The 18,052-nt window shown below is 40.5% G+C and overlaps 1 protein-coding gene across 1 annotated transcript in view; it reads right to left on the minus strand.

The window, feature by feature from the left end:
* Positions 1 to 1,148: 1,148 nt before the first annotated feature.
* CDS1 (CDP-diacylglycerol synthase 1) overlaps positions 1,149 to 18,052 on the minus strand; it is a 34,755-nt gene continuing 17,851 nt past the window's right edge. Inside the window, exons 5-13 of the mRNA XM_040582575.1 lie at positions 17,193 to 17,332; positions 15,591 to 15,649; positions 13,413 to 13,495; positions 11,855 to 11,942; positions 10,739 to 10,807; positions 9,792 to 9,944; positions 7,148 to 7,267; positions 5,075 to 5,178; positions 1,149 to 3,916 (exon numbers count right to left, since the gene is read on the minus strand). Coding sequence (XP_040438509.1) covers positions 3,787 to 3,916; positions 5,075 to 5,178; positions 7,148 to 7,267; positions 9,792 to 9,944; positions 10,739 to 10,807; positions 11,855 to 11,942; positions 13,413 to 13,495; positions 15,591 to 15,649; positions 17,193 to 17,332 — 946 coding nt within the window. The 3' untranslated portion in view covers positions 1,149 to 3,786. The remainder of the gene's footprint in view (positions 3,917 to 5,074; positions 5,179 to 7,147; positions 7,268 to 9,791; positions 9,945 to 10,738; positions 10,808 to 11,854; positions 11,943 to 13,412; positions 13,496 to 15,590; positions 15,650 to 17,192; positions 17,333 to 18,052) is intronic.

The following is an 18,052-nucleotide window of genomic DNA, read 5'->3' on the forward strand; positions in this document are numbered from 1 at the left end:
CTCAGAAGAGCATCAGGAGGCAGATGCAGGCCATGGGGAAGCTCCCCCTGCGCTTCTGCAGTGTCGTCTAACATCCAAGGAGGTGCACAGCGCAGACATAATTTGCTGCTGGTGAGTGTTTAACAGATGTTACAGTTGTCTCTAATTTAGAAATGAGTTTGTTACCCAGCTTGTTGGAGGCTGCAGGAGGTGAAGCGCCTCCGATCCAAGACTTAAAAGGGAAGGAACAGGAAAGCCGGGAGAGGCAGCTGCCAGCTGCTGCCCATTCATCCCCACGCACCGTGAATCCGGACGGGCCGGTGCCAGCAGTGCCAGGAATAATGAACAGGAGGTGGGGTTCCAAATAAGGAAATGTCACAACCCCTGACACCAAGAAAACTGAAATATTACTGGTGTTCCAGAGGCAGAACGTGGCAGGGTGGGAAGAGGAGTTACCGAGTCTTCCCTGATCAGGAGCTTTAGTCTTGGTGTTGCCGCACCCTCCCCTCCCTGCCGTTACTTCACAGATACCTGGAGTGGAAGCAAGAGGGACCGGTGGTGGCCAGGAGCAGCAGTGCCACCCTTGTAACACAGCAGGGGCTCAGACACCGGAGAAAGTCCCACCCGGCGGTCTCAGGAAGCATCCCCTATGAATGGAGCTCGGTGCCACTCACTGCAGCACTTCTGGTTTCTCAGCCTAGCCCAGGTGAGTGACCACTCTTACCAGTTGCAAGCCACCGGGAGAACCAGGAGGGCCAGGATCAGACCTTGATGCCTGTGGCAGCCTCTTCCAGCCTCTCACCAGTGTGCTGCAGAGGCTGCAGGCAGCAGTATTTCCTACATGGAAGGAAGTCATCGCAGAAGTCAATGAAAGCGTTGCTTTTCCATGCTGTCAGCTCCAGGTAACTGCAGTAGCCACGCTGCATCACACGCTGTGCGCCATCCACTCGGGGGCAACAGCATGTGATGTTGAAGAGAGCACCTTTTGGAAAAGATTACAAGTCTGTATGTCTTTGGAGATGAGGCACATCACACAAGTTACTTGCAGCAATAGTCAAGGATGGCCTGAAATCTTGGGAGGCAAAAGGTAGGAAATTAACAGTAGGCATTGCCATAAAGGAATATAAATTCTTGTCAAGAAATCTCCACCCACTGTGCATGCTATAGGAAATACAAGACAGGAGGAGGATTTCTGTCCTAGTTTTATTTTTATTCTTTTTACAATGCCTGCTTCAATGAAAGATCGAAACAGTTGAACCAAACCAGAAATTATATGCTCATACCATTTACAATATTTACATAATATACATTTTTTTTTGCTCAACAGGTAGTTATAGCAACTTGGGAAAAAAGTGCAAGTGAAAAGAATCAATGGTGTAAAAAGTTAAACTTTCCTGTCGATTATGTTGCACTGCTTGAGCTAACAGAAGTAACAAGTGGGGTAAATGCACTTCATAGTAAGCAAGCATAGTGGTCACTTAAGAGTGACAGGTCCTGCTGAGCTTTTACACCAAGCCTAAGCCATTAGGAAGCTATTACTCTAGCCAGAAAATTGATGAGTGAGCTCACAAGTGATCCCTTCTTCATCTTAACATTGAACAGCAGAACTGCAGTTAAACTTTCTGTTGTGCAAATAGATAGCAATTAATTTGAAATGCTCTGCTGTAATAAATGCCAAAATATATTTTAAATTCATTATTATACATGCTATAAAATTACACTAAAAAGTTCAAGTTTCCAAAGTAACAATTACTTTTCTCTATATATATTCTATATATAATTTTAAAATTTTTAATTATTCTTTTTTTTTTAATATCCAGGATGCTCCAGTACAGCTGTGTTTTTTTCATAAGCATCTACCAAAGTCCTGTACATAACCAAAGCCTCATTGAAAAGTTAGTTTTCCAGGTATGCTACTTTGGTTGCCCTCTCATTTTCCCTTCCCCTCTTTTTAAAGCACCTTTCCAAACATCTGTTCCCTGGCTGTCTGTGCTAGCCTTTTAACCTCGGGCTATGCGGCTGAAATTCAGTCCCCTTCAATTAATAAGCCAAGTTGCACAGCCACTGACAGACAAACAGCTGGTGACATTTGTCACCCCTTGGAGTGTTCCTTCAATACAGTACTGCAATCCCCAGGTTAGACAATTTAATTCTGTCAAATACCTGACATAAACAGGAATTACTTTAGACCTGGATTTTGTTTCATAGCCACGTACAGGTGTGGTTTTCCATACACAAGCTGTACACACGCTACCATGGCCTAAGTCCAAAACAGAGTGCCCAGTGCTCTCAGCTACATAGTGTGCAACAAAAATAACCTGAATTTTACAGATATAGCCTATCACCCACCCTTGTGATTTTCTCCATGGTTTTATCCTCAAGTAGCACCAACCATTTAAAATTTTCATCTTTCATATATACATACACACACACCTTTTAATATTTTTCTATATATACACACATATATGTGGCATCAGTACGTTCACCACAAGAGAAACTTATTTACAATTAGTTGGAAAAATTAAATTTTATCGAGTTACAGTATACCAAAACGAAATTGGCATTTGTGCTTTCTGTTAGTACAGGAGTCATTTTTGTAATTTCAAAAAAAGTGTATATTTTTTATTTGCATCAAGATATGTCATATGATGAAAAATGTTAGAAAACAGCTAGGATTGAGAATTACAGAGCATCAATTTTCCTCATATGCCCCAGTAAGTCTACAGAAAACTGCTTTCTATAAAAATTCTCCATTCAAACACCTATGTGGTTACCCAAGCTTGCCTGAGTATCTTCTTAATAAATAACACACAGCAGAACCATGCATCCTGTCTTGCACTATGCACATTCACAAGATAAGTTTCTGCTTTCACTGAGTAACAGGTTATTAAAACAGCACTTAATCTTCACTTTTTACTCCGGACTTCAAAGTGCTTTTAAAAAGAAGGAAGTACCCCCATTCTACACGGTGGTTAAGAGGCACAAGGAATAAGGCTTGAATTACTGTCTTCAGACACTGACCAGGCCGTGGAAACCAAGGGCTTAAACTCCAGATTCTCCCCAATCTGTTTACTGGATTGCAGAATCCCATTTTTTCAGGTAATCTCTACTCTTGGATGTAGACGCTTGTTTATAATCTGTAACATGAACTAAAAAAACAGCAGCTCCACAGCCCAAACAAGCCCAGCTATACTTCAGTAAAGGTACTTTTCTCTTGAAAGCATGAAATAGTTTCATAAGAAAGCTGTTTAATTAAAAACAGAGCTAAGTTTAACCTTCACAGTGAGTTAGTAAATACAGGTCGTCTGATACAGCAGGCTGTGAGTACCTCTTTGACGGGGCTAACAAGTATTTTCTGGCCAATCATAATTTCTGCACAGGGCTACATAAAAGTGACCGCCTGCCTCATCTGTTTACGCTTCAGTAACCACTGCAGGCCAAAAAATTTTTGTTAAGATATACAACATTAAATAATCATTAAAAACTAATGGTAAACTTTATTTTGGAAGGGTTTTTTAAATACCAAACCTGTCAGGCTGGGTGCTGCAGACTGCTGCCATCCACTTCAGGAACTAAAATATACAGCACATGTGCTGTTACTTTGCAAGCACTTCAATTATTTTATGAGTAAGAGATCTTCTGTGTCCTAATAGGAAGTCAGAGCATTCACATTCATTTCAGGAAACATTCACCTCTGCTAAACCACAAATTACTCTTCCTTTAGCTGTTACCTATGTGCACATCAGCAATGCTTTTCCACAGGCTTCCTGTAAATGGAGGTCTCTTCTAGTCCTCCATTTTGACAAACTACACTCTCAGAGATGGCTGCAGGATCCCTTTTTCAATAAGGTGAGATTTCAGGGTTTTATACACACTTAATTGTTGCTCAGGCTGAAGTATCAACAGCTGTTTCAGTAATTTGCTGGGATTTGGACCCCTGTCAATGAAAAAAGAAATTTTTTTGTGAGCAGCAGCTCTAAAGAAACTTTGACAGCTTTCCATTTTCCTCTTGCTGCACTAAAAAACCCTTCCATTTTGGGGGGACACCAGGTTATGGATTTCTCCCAGTCTATCTCCTCAGGATGCATGGGCAAGCATTACTGGCAAAGCATACCCCTCAGCTCAATCTGAACAGAAACTAAAATGCATTTCTTGTATTTGCTGTCAAATGTGGATATTAAGAAGGCTTATGACAAATAAAATTCACTGATTCATACTTAATCACTGTAATCAGCATTTTTCATCAGCAGATATTTTTTTTAATTTAGTCTCTGTTGCCAGATAAGTTGTGTACTACTGAACTAAACGGAAAGTTGGCCATGTTGGTAAAGAAAACCGTAAATTAAACCACGCTTTTTTAAACAACAGCCTCATTTTTAGCTTGTCACTTATTTATAGTCTGCTTCTGAGATGGACTGAATAAAAGGCAAAGAATCTGTTGCTGATGAGGTATCTAATAACTATTTATCCATAAGCATTTACAAAACTAAAGGCATGTATCAGTTTGGACACCTACAGCCTCTTGATCCCTCCCTGCCTCAGGAACTGAAATGAACATAAGACAATTGTCATTTCCAGGATTTCTTCTTGAAAGCTAGTGTGGTTGAGGGAAAATTTATTATTTTTAAGAAGTTGTCTCCTCTCTAACTACAGTGTTTTCATCTCAAACAGAAAATCCCAAGAAATATTGAAACGTACAGGAAGAACTGCAGTCCTGCAGCCTACGGGCTCTCCAGGAACCACACAGGGAAAGCAGATGCTGCTGCAACCCTCCTGCCCCAAACCCCGTCCTCACACCTCTGTGTCACCAGTAAATTCTAGTAAAACTTCTAAGAGGTTGCTACACAAAACTTGCTGGCATTTAGGCCACACAGGTTATTTTAACAGCAGTCACAGAAACATTAAGGCGTAGCTTGAATCTGACACAAATCCTAGGCAGGCATACATTTTCTTAGTAGTTCTGTATTTGAAAACATTGCATAGATCAGAAAACAGAAACCTGCAATCTCCACTGTGCTAACAGTGCAGAACATAACTCATAACAAGTCACTACGGAACAGCTCCTTAAGTAGTTAATATTGTAAAAAGCCCATACCTTATAAAACTGGTGATATAGACATGAACAAAAGTGGCCATCAGGTACTGACAATCAAAGCGATCCATTATCCCACCATGCCCAGGGATTGTGTCTGCGAAATCCTTTTGGTGTGAAGGATGGAAAGGGGAGAAAAAAACCAAAACAAACAACCAACAAAAAGTCATGGTCAGTGATTCCAACCACACACACTAATGACGCATCTATCACTTGAGAGCAGCACATTAAGGCTGCAATTAAGCTACGGTTTCACTGCACTGAGCCAAAAGTTAGCCAGAGCCTCCTTTGCTAAAGGAGTTTTTAACTGCAAAGGTGAGCCAAGGGATGAGAATAAGACATGAAGCAACTCATCCACAGTATCACACAAGAGGACAGCAGTAAGTCAGGTGCTGGTTTGCCAGTACTGAGTACACTTGCATGCCTATACATACTTCATTTTGTAGCCAGCCTCTTCAGCTAATGGCTGTCATTTCTTGCCTCTGCAGAATATAATTCTCCTCTTTAATTCTTTCATTGCTCTACAGCTGCTGCTGAAACATTTGTAACCAGGGGATATATATTTGCTGCAAGAGAAGCAGTAACCTGAGGACTCTTTCCATTGCCTAACACCGGCTTTGCCAGTCAGACTGCCCATTTACCTGCTGTTTTTTCTCATCGGGTTCTTGGTAACCACAGTTAAAAACCATAATGTCTGCATACCATACAAATTTATTTATTAAGTTATATTTTATTGATAAAAATAAATTTATTTTTATTTATTTAATCAAAAAAAACCTGTAGTGAAAAAAATTATCATTACTTCAAAAAAAAATTTCTGATGCAAACAAAACTCTATACACTACCTTTGTATTACCTGACCTTGTCTACCCAATAGAACAGCTTTATCAGTCAAACTATCTTCATATATCCTTTCTGTCAGCCACACTCACTTGTGTACTCGCTGGGTGAAAACCCTGACCTTAGACATGTGGGGCAACTGCCAGCAAGTTAAACCAGCCCCGTGCCAGTGCCACTCCAGCCCTGGGTAGGCATGGAGTGTATCACCTAACCTGTGCTGTCTTCCCGACAACCCTTTGGCCACCACCTTGGGGCCCAGAAGCATTTAAAAAAAACAACACAAAAAAACCCAAAACCAGCTACTTTTTCACGCTCTACTTTAAGAGGAAGTGCTGCTTTTTAGAAGCATTTTTCTCCCAAAAGCTTTTCTTCACAGAGTCTTTTGCTACGTGGATGTACAGGTACGACAGCGCACGAGGCTGTCACTAGCTAAGTGCTGAACAAGCTGCTCGGGCTGGCATGAGGAGGGGTAAGTCCAAGCACACATACAGGAGATCAGCACAAACAGGTCCGTATGCTTCTGTGCAACGCCCACGCCAAAACAGGGAACAACAAGCAGCACAGGGTAAGAATTACAACAGTCCTACCAAGACATAAAGAAGGTCAGGTGAAAATCTGGGGCTGCCCTCTGCCCGTACTCCTGCTGCCGCTTAATACCAGCCAGGGACAACACTGCCACAAGCGACAGCGCACACCTTGCAATAAACAGAGGTTAGCACATCACAGCGTCTGTATTGTCAGGTGGCACCGTATGGGCAAAGGCAGCCAAACATCTCATGCTTTGGTGAACCTGACATGTCAGCATCTGTGTACGACACAAATACTACAGGTAAAATGGAGCCAGCCGCACTCTGAAGCGTATACCACCGTCAGTGCTTCCCAGGCATCTACAGATTGCCTTCAATATCAAGTATAATATCTCCTATCTTGCTTGTCTAACCCATTTCTGCAATGTGACTTGAAAAAGTAATTACCAACCAAAATATAAAACCAAATTATTCTTCGACTTCCAACACTGAAGTCACATTGATTACACAAAGTTTTAAGAATAACACATACATATATCTGATAAAACTAAGTACGCTGCTGATTCTCAAACATCATAGCACGTTAGTAGAAACACTAGGTACTACAACAAACGATTAAAAAAAATAACCAAACCAAACGAAATCCACCAATTTATCTAACACAAAGAGAAAACCAAAACAAAACTGGCTTCTGGTAGCCATCACACACCTTGATTTTGAAAGCTCTTTTAAATCCACTGGCGAAGAATCCTCCAAATGGCCCAATTAATGAGGCAAACGTTGACAATGCAATGCTGTGCATCTGAAATGGGTACATATTCACAGTTTCCTACAAGAAAAATAATTAGCAATTTCAATATGTTTGATGGTAGGCATTTTAAGCTTTACTATTTTAAAATGGGGGTGTTAGCAAATATCAACAAAGCTCCAGTTTTCCTTACACAAATACTGTAAAGAAAGGAAAAGTAGACACACTGTAGAAAGCTGCTGAAAGGTCTGGCCACGTGAACAGGATGAAGTATCAGGGGTTGCTAGAGCAGTTAACATTAACAAATTATGTGGTTTTCAGCCAATCGCTTAGTTGATCGTAAGGAATGTAACTACTAATTCCATAATGTACCATGGTACTCTTTCATCTTTCCTGGCTCTGCTTTTCCAGCTCCATTTCCAGAAAAAAAGGAGCTTTCCACAAATTCCTAGTATCGCCCCAGTAAGTGGCCCAATGCTCTCCACCTTCATGCAATTCACTGTCACTTCTTTCAAGTGCTCTCACAAGACAGCTATGAAATTTGCACTAATCTGTCATACTGTCACCTTTGTGTGCATGTGGCAATAATAGGAGATTAGAGATTAAACTTTTCGGTTTGCATCTAAACAGATATGGGTCCCTTCAGCCTGTCCACAGACATTTTTTTGAGCCGTTCAAGTTCTTACAGATAAGAGAGACTTTGCTGGCAACAGGTACCTGTTTTCCTTCTTAACACAGACTAGAAAAAAGGGGGGGGGGGGGGGGGGTTGGTTGGTTGGGGTGTTTGGGGTTTGTTGCGTCTTTTTGATTGTTTTTTTTGGGGGGGAAATGGTTTTTGGTGTTGTGGTTTGTTGGTAGGGGTTTTCTGTAACTTAGCTTTGAGCACTTTCAAGTCAATGGTATAAGCTGCAGCCTCTGAGGGAATGCTATGCTGGCCTCGCCCCTGCGAGAAGAGCATACCTCCCCTGGCAAGTCTTGATCAACACCATCTGTAGCTGAAAAATCCTGTACCTTGTGTTTCTGAATGGCATCACAGCTGGCCAACACCAATCTTGACTACTTTGTGCAGTTTCTGAAGACACCTTTCTTTTAGGATAAACTATTCAATTTGTCAAACAGAAAAGTTTATGAGTTGGAATTAAGTCAATTTTTGCTGGGAGAACACAAGGCTCCATATCTTTTGACATCCAGCAAATGTCTTCCAAACATAACACCTGGTCATATTTCTGAGAGAGAACATCAGGAATTGACTAACAGAAAGAAAATCCAAAAGAGGCTGTTGCCTGAACAAGTAGATTCAATTTGACTTTCTACAACGAGCCCTAAAGCTAATTCTCTCTTCAAAAGGCTTGTTAGAGCCTGGCAAAAACACTCCAGAAGAGCCCATGGAACTACTACCTCTTTTCAGGGTTAACTGATAGCTCTCTATCAGACTGGCACAGAGCTGGGCATTCCCATCTCCTTGCCCTTTACTAAAATACACAATATAGCTGGACACAGTAAGATTTGTCCCTGCTCATTCCACATTGTGTTTTTGCACAGAAAAATCCTTATTAAATTTGCAATCAACCCCACAGTCCCTAAAGCAACAGTACATTCATTTGGTACGAAAAATATCAGAGCTCCTTCTAGATGCGATCTCGCTTTTCTGAGTACCAACCGTAGCCATTAATTACTTTTAGTCTTAGGTTTGGTTGCTACAGTTTTCAGTTTGTGCTTCCTTCTGGTAACCACATCAACTCTTCTCCTTCCCCTTACACCCATGTAAACATAGGAAAAGCCTGCTGCCTTCCCTCACGCTGTGCAGTCACCCTCTGCGCTGAGCCACAGCACAGGTGAGAGCAGCACTGCGGAACTCGCTGCTTCTGCATTTATCCCCATCACCTCCTCTTTGCCCTAAAGGAAAGACAATGACTGCTTTGTTTCTATCCAGTATTCTCTCCCTGTTGGAGTGCCCCTGGAGCCTGGTGACTTCGGAGCACTGTTTTATACAGTAGAATAACTGATGACCTATTTCCTGACAGGTGAAGATACAACAGCTCACTTAAACAAATTTCCAGGCTGGGCGTGAGGAAAAGGGTCAGTGACTACATTGCATGGAACTATTACTGGTACTCCTTTTTCACTCAGCATGGAAGTAATGGCACTAATATGCAAGATGTTATGTGGTGAAGAAAGTAGGCATCCAATCCTAACAACAGTTACACCCCAGCTGAAAATGGAATGAAGTTCTACAAGACTACTTAAGTTTGCTACTAATTGGGGCCATAACAAGCCTTTGTTCACTTTCCACAAAAATGTAAAGGTTGTTCTTCAACAACCATTTGTCTGCAAAATGTTGATGTGACATCCACTTCCAGCACAAAGAGAGCAGAGGCCACAAGAACACAGGTGGCTGTCCTTGGGTGACTCCAGCAAAGCATTTCAGTTCTGCTTGGGCGACCACCTCCCCTGTCTGAGCAACGAAGGAGCTCACAGCATCCATTTGGTTCTTACCCCCTTCAAGCCTTACCAGCATTCATACACCTTTCTAAAAGGTTTAGAAAACCATTCGGTCTGAGAAGCACACTTTCTACTTTATACAAAGCCTTGTTTTTTTCCTTACCCATCCCAACACAGCCTGAAGCAACGGTGGCACAGAGTACTTTGTCATCTGAAAGAGCTCTGAAGGTTCACACTCTGTCACAAATCTGTTGGTTTCACTGTTATATTCCACGGGGCAGACAAAGTATTGATGTTGAGCCAAAAAATAGGAAAACTGAAAAGCAAAACAAGGACTCCTGAAATAGGCACTTGTTGTTAAAGTCAAAAATCATACAGTAATGGATGGCTTTGTCATTGCACACTGAGGATAATGAAGATGTTTTTAGTAACAAAGAGACCCAGAATGGAGTAAAATTGGCCTGTTGGCCAAGTTGGAGAACGCCTCAACAAGACAGACAAATGGGGACATTCAATGGACTTAGTGATGATTTCCCAATTTGTTTTCCTTTTCATCTCTCTCAGGTTCACATCTACCGGACATTTTTGCATTAAAAAATCCTCAAAATGTTAGCCACTCATCGTTTCTTTGCAGTTCACTTCTCCACTGAAACTTGAACTATTGCTTCTACCAAGTTTGGCAGTTACAAGTTCTGCTGACCTTGGTGATCTATTACTTATCAGACCAGTTACTGTATGCTGGTATTACCATCCATGCATATCATCAGTATAAACTGCTTCTCAGGAGAAATGTCATTATACAGTATGTAATACAAAAGTATTACTATAAAAAGCATAAATAATGCTATCAATAAACTTCAATTTCCAAACAGAGATGCAACTAATAGATAAAACAATTCCAGAGATAGTAACAGTAATGACAAAAATAGTCAATATGACCTACTCAGGAGAGGTGCGAGCCGTGCCTGACCTGTCCAGCAGAATTCTCTAACCAAAACCCTAACTCTTAGACTTTCAGCAGTTTGAGATGAGCAAATTTGTCAGTAATTTCAAGTGAAAACAAGAAGTTGAAGACTGAACCTATACAAGGAAAGTCCTGTGGTTACTTACAATAAATCCAAATACAACTGTGGAAAAGAAGCCTCCAATGAACCCTTCCCAGGTCTTCTTGGGAGACAGCTAGGCACAAAACAGATAGCATTAGCCTCATCATTGCATCATTGAACCCTTTTTACCGGAACTCATTTGTGAAAATGAACTTTCTACTTGGGTTTTTCAGATGTGTGAAATACCGAGTGTCAGCAGCTGCAGCCACTGAGCAAGATACACAGGGGAGTATGGCTAGGGCCTGTCCCAGGCAAGGAGGGAAAGTGCCACAGCTTGGTTAGTGCCACTGGGCAGCTTGAGGGAATGGAGGGCTCCCTTTCCATCCTCTGCTGCTGCTGTCCTGAGGCTGCTGCCTGCCCCTGGGTAACGCGCTGAGCTCCTCCAAGCAGAAGGCTCGGAAACCTGCACAAGTGCGTGATGGCTCTGCAGGGGACCTCTGCTAGCAACTGCACACTTAGATAGCAACGGAAGCCTGGGTGTTAGATCACTGCTGCTGGGGATGCTCCTCGGGAGACACTAGCTTCCTACATACAGACTGGCAAAACAATACAGTAAATAACTGCAGGCCTGGAAAGGCCAGTGTAGCAAGCTATTTTCTTCATCAAATTCTATCATGTTTTCAATTTAGGAGCAGTTTAATATCAGAACCAACCAAATACCCAAAAGTTAATATTGCAACATCATGAAAATAATAATTTGTGGCTTTTTGTGGAGTCTGGTATATTTTAGCAGAATAGGAAGATTACTGCTTGAGACCCTGGTGCTACATCCACGAGACCAAACGAGGCATAGGTATATATGACCTAGCAGCTTATTTCAAATTACAGTTTTTGTACAGTAAGCATGCAGTTAAACCAGCATATACCATCCAAAAAGGAAGCAATTATGATGTAATAGGCTTGAACTGTATTATACTGTAATGTCAATATCACATTAACATTAATCCCAGTTTCCACGTACAAATCTTCAGACATAGGATAGTCAATCGTTTTTTCTAGCAAAGATGTGCATCACGCAGCACAGCGGAAAGTATTTTTTCCATGAACGTGTTTCTGAACAAGTATCAAAAATGCTATAAATTGTAAAAGCTTGTTAGTGAGGAAGTGCCTAAGTACCTACCTTAATTAATGGTGTTCTGCCAAAGAAAAATCCAAAAATGTAAGCAGTAATATCGTTGCAGATAACACTTGAAATTGGAACCAGAAACCTACAGAAAGACATTAAAAGTTTCACGGAGAAAAAGAAAAGCTGCTCAACCTAAACATAGGACAGAAACTGAAACAGCAGCATTTGTTTCTGGGAAATTTTTCTGTAGTATTTAGAAGGAATTATGTTTCATAATGTGTTCAGCTAGTTCCTGCATGAGCAGCATATTTAGCTATACTGGTTTTAGTCTTCAGCCAATCCAGACCATTACAGATCCATGTTAGTTCAAGTTAAAATATGATTTTGGTGCATGAGATTAAAATGTGAACGGGCTGGTTTTTTCCTATCAGGCTTGAAGACTGGTACCACAGTTAAGAAGAAATCAACAAATATAAACGTGTTAATGTTTCTGGTAACATCAAAGCAAGCAAATTCCTTGTAAAGTGTAATGATACCTAAATTAAAAAAAAAAAGTTTCCTTTTTTTTTCCCCTCTTGTCAGCTTGGAGCAGTCTGGTTTAGCTTTCTAAGTGCTCTCTGCATGCAGACAGCATCTGTATTTGTTACTCAAGCCTGTTAACCTCTATTTTTTACCCTTTTCAAAGCAGAGATGTATTAATAAGCTAAAAGTCAGATTTTGCAACCATCTGAAAAATTGCCTAGCACCAGTGGAAATATAAAACAGTAGGCTAGCAAGGCAATTAGGTTCAGATTTTCGCACATGATCATCATCACTATGAAAAAAATTTGTTTGCACAAACTTTGTCAAAGGCTTTGGGGTTTTTTTTTCTATGAGCGCATCTTTTCTGCGGTAATCTCCCCCACTGTAAATATATTAGGAAAAGTAACAGGACAACATGCAGTTTTATGTCCTTAAAAGGACACAGATTATCTTCCATGTGCTTCTTCCTTCTTTCTCAACTTGTAATTTACCTTGTCCCTAAAGTAGTGCGGGGTGGGAAAACACACCCTCTCTTTGAGGAGCGGTTCTAAGTAATTGAGTTTAACTGCATCATCATAATTTAATATATCGCTGGAAATGGGGCATTAAGATGATCCACCAATATCCAATATTTAAACTCTTAAAATACTTTAAGTAATCTGAATTTATCTGAACAGGGAAGGTGACCAGACTGGGGATTTCAAATTAAATAGTCCAACTTCTATAGCTCTGAGCAACCTTAAGCTCCCAAGTAATTGAAAAAGAATTGCTGGATAGTCATCCATTCAACAAAATGCTATGGAAACTATTTCACCAAGCATGCAAACAATCCTCCTTTCAAGTAAATTAAGTGGTTGTTCAAAACTATCACACTTGTGGCTGCCAACCTAGTTAGAGGTTTCTGCTTCCTCTCCTGTATCCTTTACCTCATTGCTCCCAATTCCTCTGATTCCCCTTCCAACTAGACATTAATGCTCCTTCAATTTGTGCTCTTTGAACTGTTTCCACAATTGTTCCTTAACCAGTTCTATGTAAAAGAACCAACCTTTCAATGCAACAGTTACAAACCAGTTTATTACTGTCCCCTTACCAGATCATGCCTTCAAAGAGATTTTGGATGACAAGATGAGATTGAGTTACAGTGATCAGCAAAGTGACATGAGTCCATGCGAACTGTTAACAATGCAACAACACAACAGTTAGTGAAAACACTGACCCGTACACCTGGCAAATACTGGCTAAAGGAGATAGTTAGGAGTTCACAGGGAAGACCAGTTCTAGTGATAATGCAAGAGATGTGTGCATACAGTATATCACAAGTTAGCTGCCTTTCTGAAGCAAGTACTGAAACTTTAACAGGTTTCCCCATCACTTACCTCCACCCAGAAAGTTTTAACATGCAGTTTAACATCTGATTTAATAAAACATACACCTTCAGCGTGAAAGCAGCAAAGAAATGTAAGCAACGTGATATTCTGTATATACATGTAACAGACATGTTAGAACTGTAACGATAAAATGGCAATGAACTACTTATGGAAGAGTTATGTTACACAGATGTAGATGTCTCTCATAACAGAATACCAGTCCTCTTATGAAACATGAATATTCTCAGGATTAGTGAAAACACAGTGTTAATTTTTACACACATGGTCATTCCGACAGTTGTTCTCCTCAGTGTTACTGTATGTACTTGGTGTTTATTCTGTAGCACCAGTGCAAAACAAAGTGGTTTCCAAACAGTTTACCAGTAAAGATTCTACAATAAGTTTTATTTTCCAAAAAGTTTTAAATCAAGAACTGGTAGTTTTTCCATGAAACACCAACTTTAAGCACTCTAAATGTCCTACTTCTTTCGATCTGTTATCACACATGTTTTCCTATGGCAGCCAGCATCTCCTTCCAGTTAAGACAACTCAAGAAGGCTGAAAGGGGGTGCAAGAACTGACTAAGGTTTCTGAAAATATTACCTGCTGGTTAATTAAAGCGTCTTTGGAGCAAAATTTTTAGTATGTGTACAGTGATACTGGAACACCACCTAAAACCAAATGGCTAATCTTGTCTGCCCAAACACTGTGTTGTGTGGCTTCCATCTGTTTTACTGCAATTCTTAAGTGGTCACACCTTAATGTTTTCTGGGCAGGCACCAAGTTTTTCTGCCTTCTTTCCAGCAGGGGGAAAAAAATCATGGAAAATTAATATATTTACCTTGTGCCAATCTGATGATAAGGATTTTTACTGCAGATTAGAAGATAAAGACCACCTCTCCTAGAAAAGCTGCATCTCCCTGTCAGACAAGTTCTCCCACACACAGAGTAATTTTTTTTTGAGTAAAAGTGGTTTTTTACATGCTCATACAGGGCTCAGCTAAGTATGAGTCTAGAATTAGCGTTCCTCAATGGTGAAGTGCTACCTAAAGCACTGTATACACAGAGGGGTTAACTGCATCCCCAGAGCTTTAGGAAATCTTTAAGGTTGTGCAGTGCCCTGACTGCTCAAGTTCTTTAAAGACAGAAGCTGCATTACTGTTTTGTGTTGCTTCTTATCATTCCTATATTAAAGGAGGGGAGGAGGGGGTGTCTGTGGGGTTTTGGGGGTTTCTTTTTAGGTGTTTTTTTGGTTTTGTTTTTTTTACCGATGTTACAAAATTAGGGTTTCGCCTATAAGAAGAAGGTTCACACTCTTTGATTAGCTACTATGATGTTTATTAGGTGGACAAATAACAGGAGATGAGAACACTGGTCTCTTTTAATGGATTAATGATCTATGGAGGCACAGCAGAGCAGAAGACCAGAACTGCTTTTAAATGTCACAGAATAAACCTTCCACATAGGGGTTAAGATCAAGTTCCCATCACAGTACTTCAGTGGGCCCTCTAAGTAAGTACGTACTAAGTAACACTTGAGTCACAAGAACCACTTCCCACCTATGCTGAACTGTTTGGCTTCAGACCGGGGAGACGCACACCCCTTTCTCCAGGAATCTCTTTCACACCAGCCTCTCACCAAGGGAAACATATCAGGCTGTACATGCACAAGGCCTCTCCAGTGACAGCCTGCACTGACTGAAAGGCCACATCCCATAATATAACAACAAGCTGCAAAGTGAACAGATACTGAACAGGCCAACATGATGTGATTTCACATTACTGTCTGTTTAAGTGCATTTTCCACACCCCTCTTCCAAGCTATTTTACAAGCATAGGGACACGACTGCTTCTAGTGACATTCATAACATGAGTGACCACAGCAAAGTGGGTAATACACACCATGTAAAACTGCAGACGATAATGTTTCTTCACTAAACTCAAAACAAACATGCAGAAGCCTGTAAAACAAAGCAAGTGTAGTTTGTACCATCTTGTATTTCATTACACTGAACTATGATATACCAGTAATTCTCTTCCCTTGAAGCAGTTTTTAATCCCTCTGCTGCTAGGAGTGTTTGCTTGTATTCAGTTAAGTGTGCATATGGAATTATTCTCATCGGAGCACAAGATTTAGTTAACATCAGTAAAGAGCACCCATTTCATTATTTACAAGGTCCCATTGTAGACATCAATTTTTAGGGGAGAAGACCATCATCTTTAAAAAACACACAAAAACCAAGTCAACAAGTGGGTTTTGAAAAATTAGCAGAAATAACCAAAAGGAAAAGACCATCTTGCCCCTTTCCCCCAGACAGCCTTACAGCTGCACACAACACAAGCATGAAGTGCAGGTATGGGAGAATTCAACTGACTAAAAGAAACATTCTGGGTGGCTAAGACAGCATCTCTTCTCCACTAGGGCAATGTCCTGCACCAGCAGGGATCAGAGGTCCTTAAAAGACCCTTAACCCTCGGGACAGCCCCTCAGTGACCCCACAATCCCAATGTGACAGCCACCACGGGGTTCTGCTACCTTCTGTCACCTGCTTTTGCTTGTGACTGGCTTGTCTCATCTCTCCCCTCACCATCCTTCAGCTGGCACGAGGCATTAGCTCAGTTAGTTTCCTCAAGCCAAAGCCAACTGAAAAAGGTCAAGTCTTGCAAAGTCAGTTTCAAGTTTGCAGTCTAAGCACAGAGTAGAATTTTTATCTGGTTTAAAAAAAAATAAATTAAGAGTAGACAGACTGACAGTTCATCGTGAAGATCAGGTTTCTTAATATATTTTACAAGTACTTGTAGCATAGCAGTCTCCTGTCCCTTAGGACAATCTGAGTCTTCAATTGATTTAATTTTATGCTAAAGTAATACTAACTGCATCGCTGAAAATACCATGGACATGTGTATCACAAAGCAATACCCACAAGACTGCCAGCTTACATCTTGTCTTCCTAGAGAAGAGGCTTTTAAATATTCTTTGGATAGTGAGGAAAATCTATCCATGAGGAAAGCATCTGAGTATCTTGCATTCAAAATAAACCTTCAGGCATTTTGAATAATCAGTTTAAAATACATTGGTAAATCTTATTGCTGTAGACCTACTAGAACACTTGCAAAATAAAGCATCGGCCCAGCACAGCAATTACACATATAAGTCATCTCCACAGACTGCCAAAATAGTGTTCATGTATTCCAGTACTAGAGCCCCACTTCCTCAGCAATCAAAATTACTTCATGCCAACTTCTCTTGAGCACTATTAGCTCAACTTCCTCCAGATAATCTACTTGTTTAGGCTGCTTTCTTACTCTCGGTGAACACAAAATTTATATTCATCTTTTCACAGGAAAAATGGAACCACAAACACCTCATTTCCTCAAACATCAAGAGGAAAAAGAAATTGAAAGTGCATAAAGCTGGGGAGCAATGATTTTTTTTTTAAAGAAATAAGCAAAGAAACAAATGCAGCACAAAGTTCTTTCATTTTTGAAATTTCCTACACTTACCCGTTAAATAGAGTGCAAAAGATATAAACCTGTGGTAACGAATTAGGAATTGAAGCTGTTCTCTTCTCTGAACAAACGTAGCGAAGTAATCAGCTACAGTCTCTCCGTAAAAGAAGTAGTTCACGCAGAGCAAAAAGTACCTACAACACACAACAGCTAGAAGTTATTTTAACAAGATAGTATGTATTTAAGTGTCATTCTTAAAAAGAAAACAAACAAAAAACCACAATAAAACACACCACACAAAAGGAAAACCAGAAGGGGAGAAAAGATGTGATATAAATAAAATACAAGTATAAACCCAGTCTTATACTTCTGGGTTGGTGTCTCCTCTGACAAGCCAATCTTTGTAATTAATTTTTTCTAAAGCAACTGCACTAGAAAAACAAACACAGCAGGATACAGTTGGAAAATTAATTTCACCCTTAAGTACAGTATTGAATACTCCACACCTATGCAAGTCCTTTTCAGATATCCTAAAAGCAAAGAACAAGTACCTGCTATCATCGATACCAACACAAGAAATTCTGCATATGCTTCTCCTGTATCCTAATAAGGATGGTTTGTAATTTCTGCCTTACAAACAAGAAAAAAGGTACTTGCATAACGAAACCGCTGAGGTTGTAACACAGTGCATGTGACAGAGCTGAAGGATCTGAATGTAACTATACTTTTGCCATCTGGCCTGAAGATTCTCATCTGAAAGAGTTACTGCTGCATCTCCTGCTGTATTCCACCACGCACTTTGCCTTTTAGCTTTCTTGACCGAGCGTTAATCTGACCGGGTTAAATCCATCAACTAACTAGTAAATGCAGGTATTACTACAACTCTTCCAGAACAATTTTGTGGGACTATGTTC

This window comes from Falco naumanni, chromosome 1, assembly GCF_017639655.2.
Source record: "Falco naumanni isolate bFalNau1 chromosome 1, bFalNau1.pat, whole genome shotgun sequence".
NCBI classification, from domain to species: domain Eukaryota; kingdom Metazoa; phylum Chordata; class Aves; order Falconiformes; family Falconidae; genus Falco; species Falco naumanni.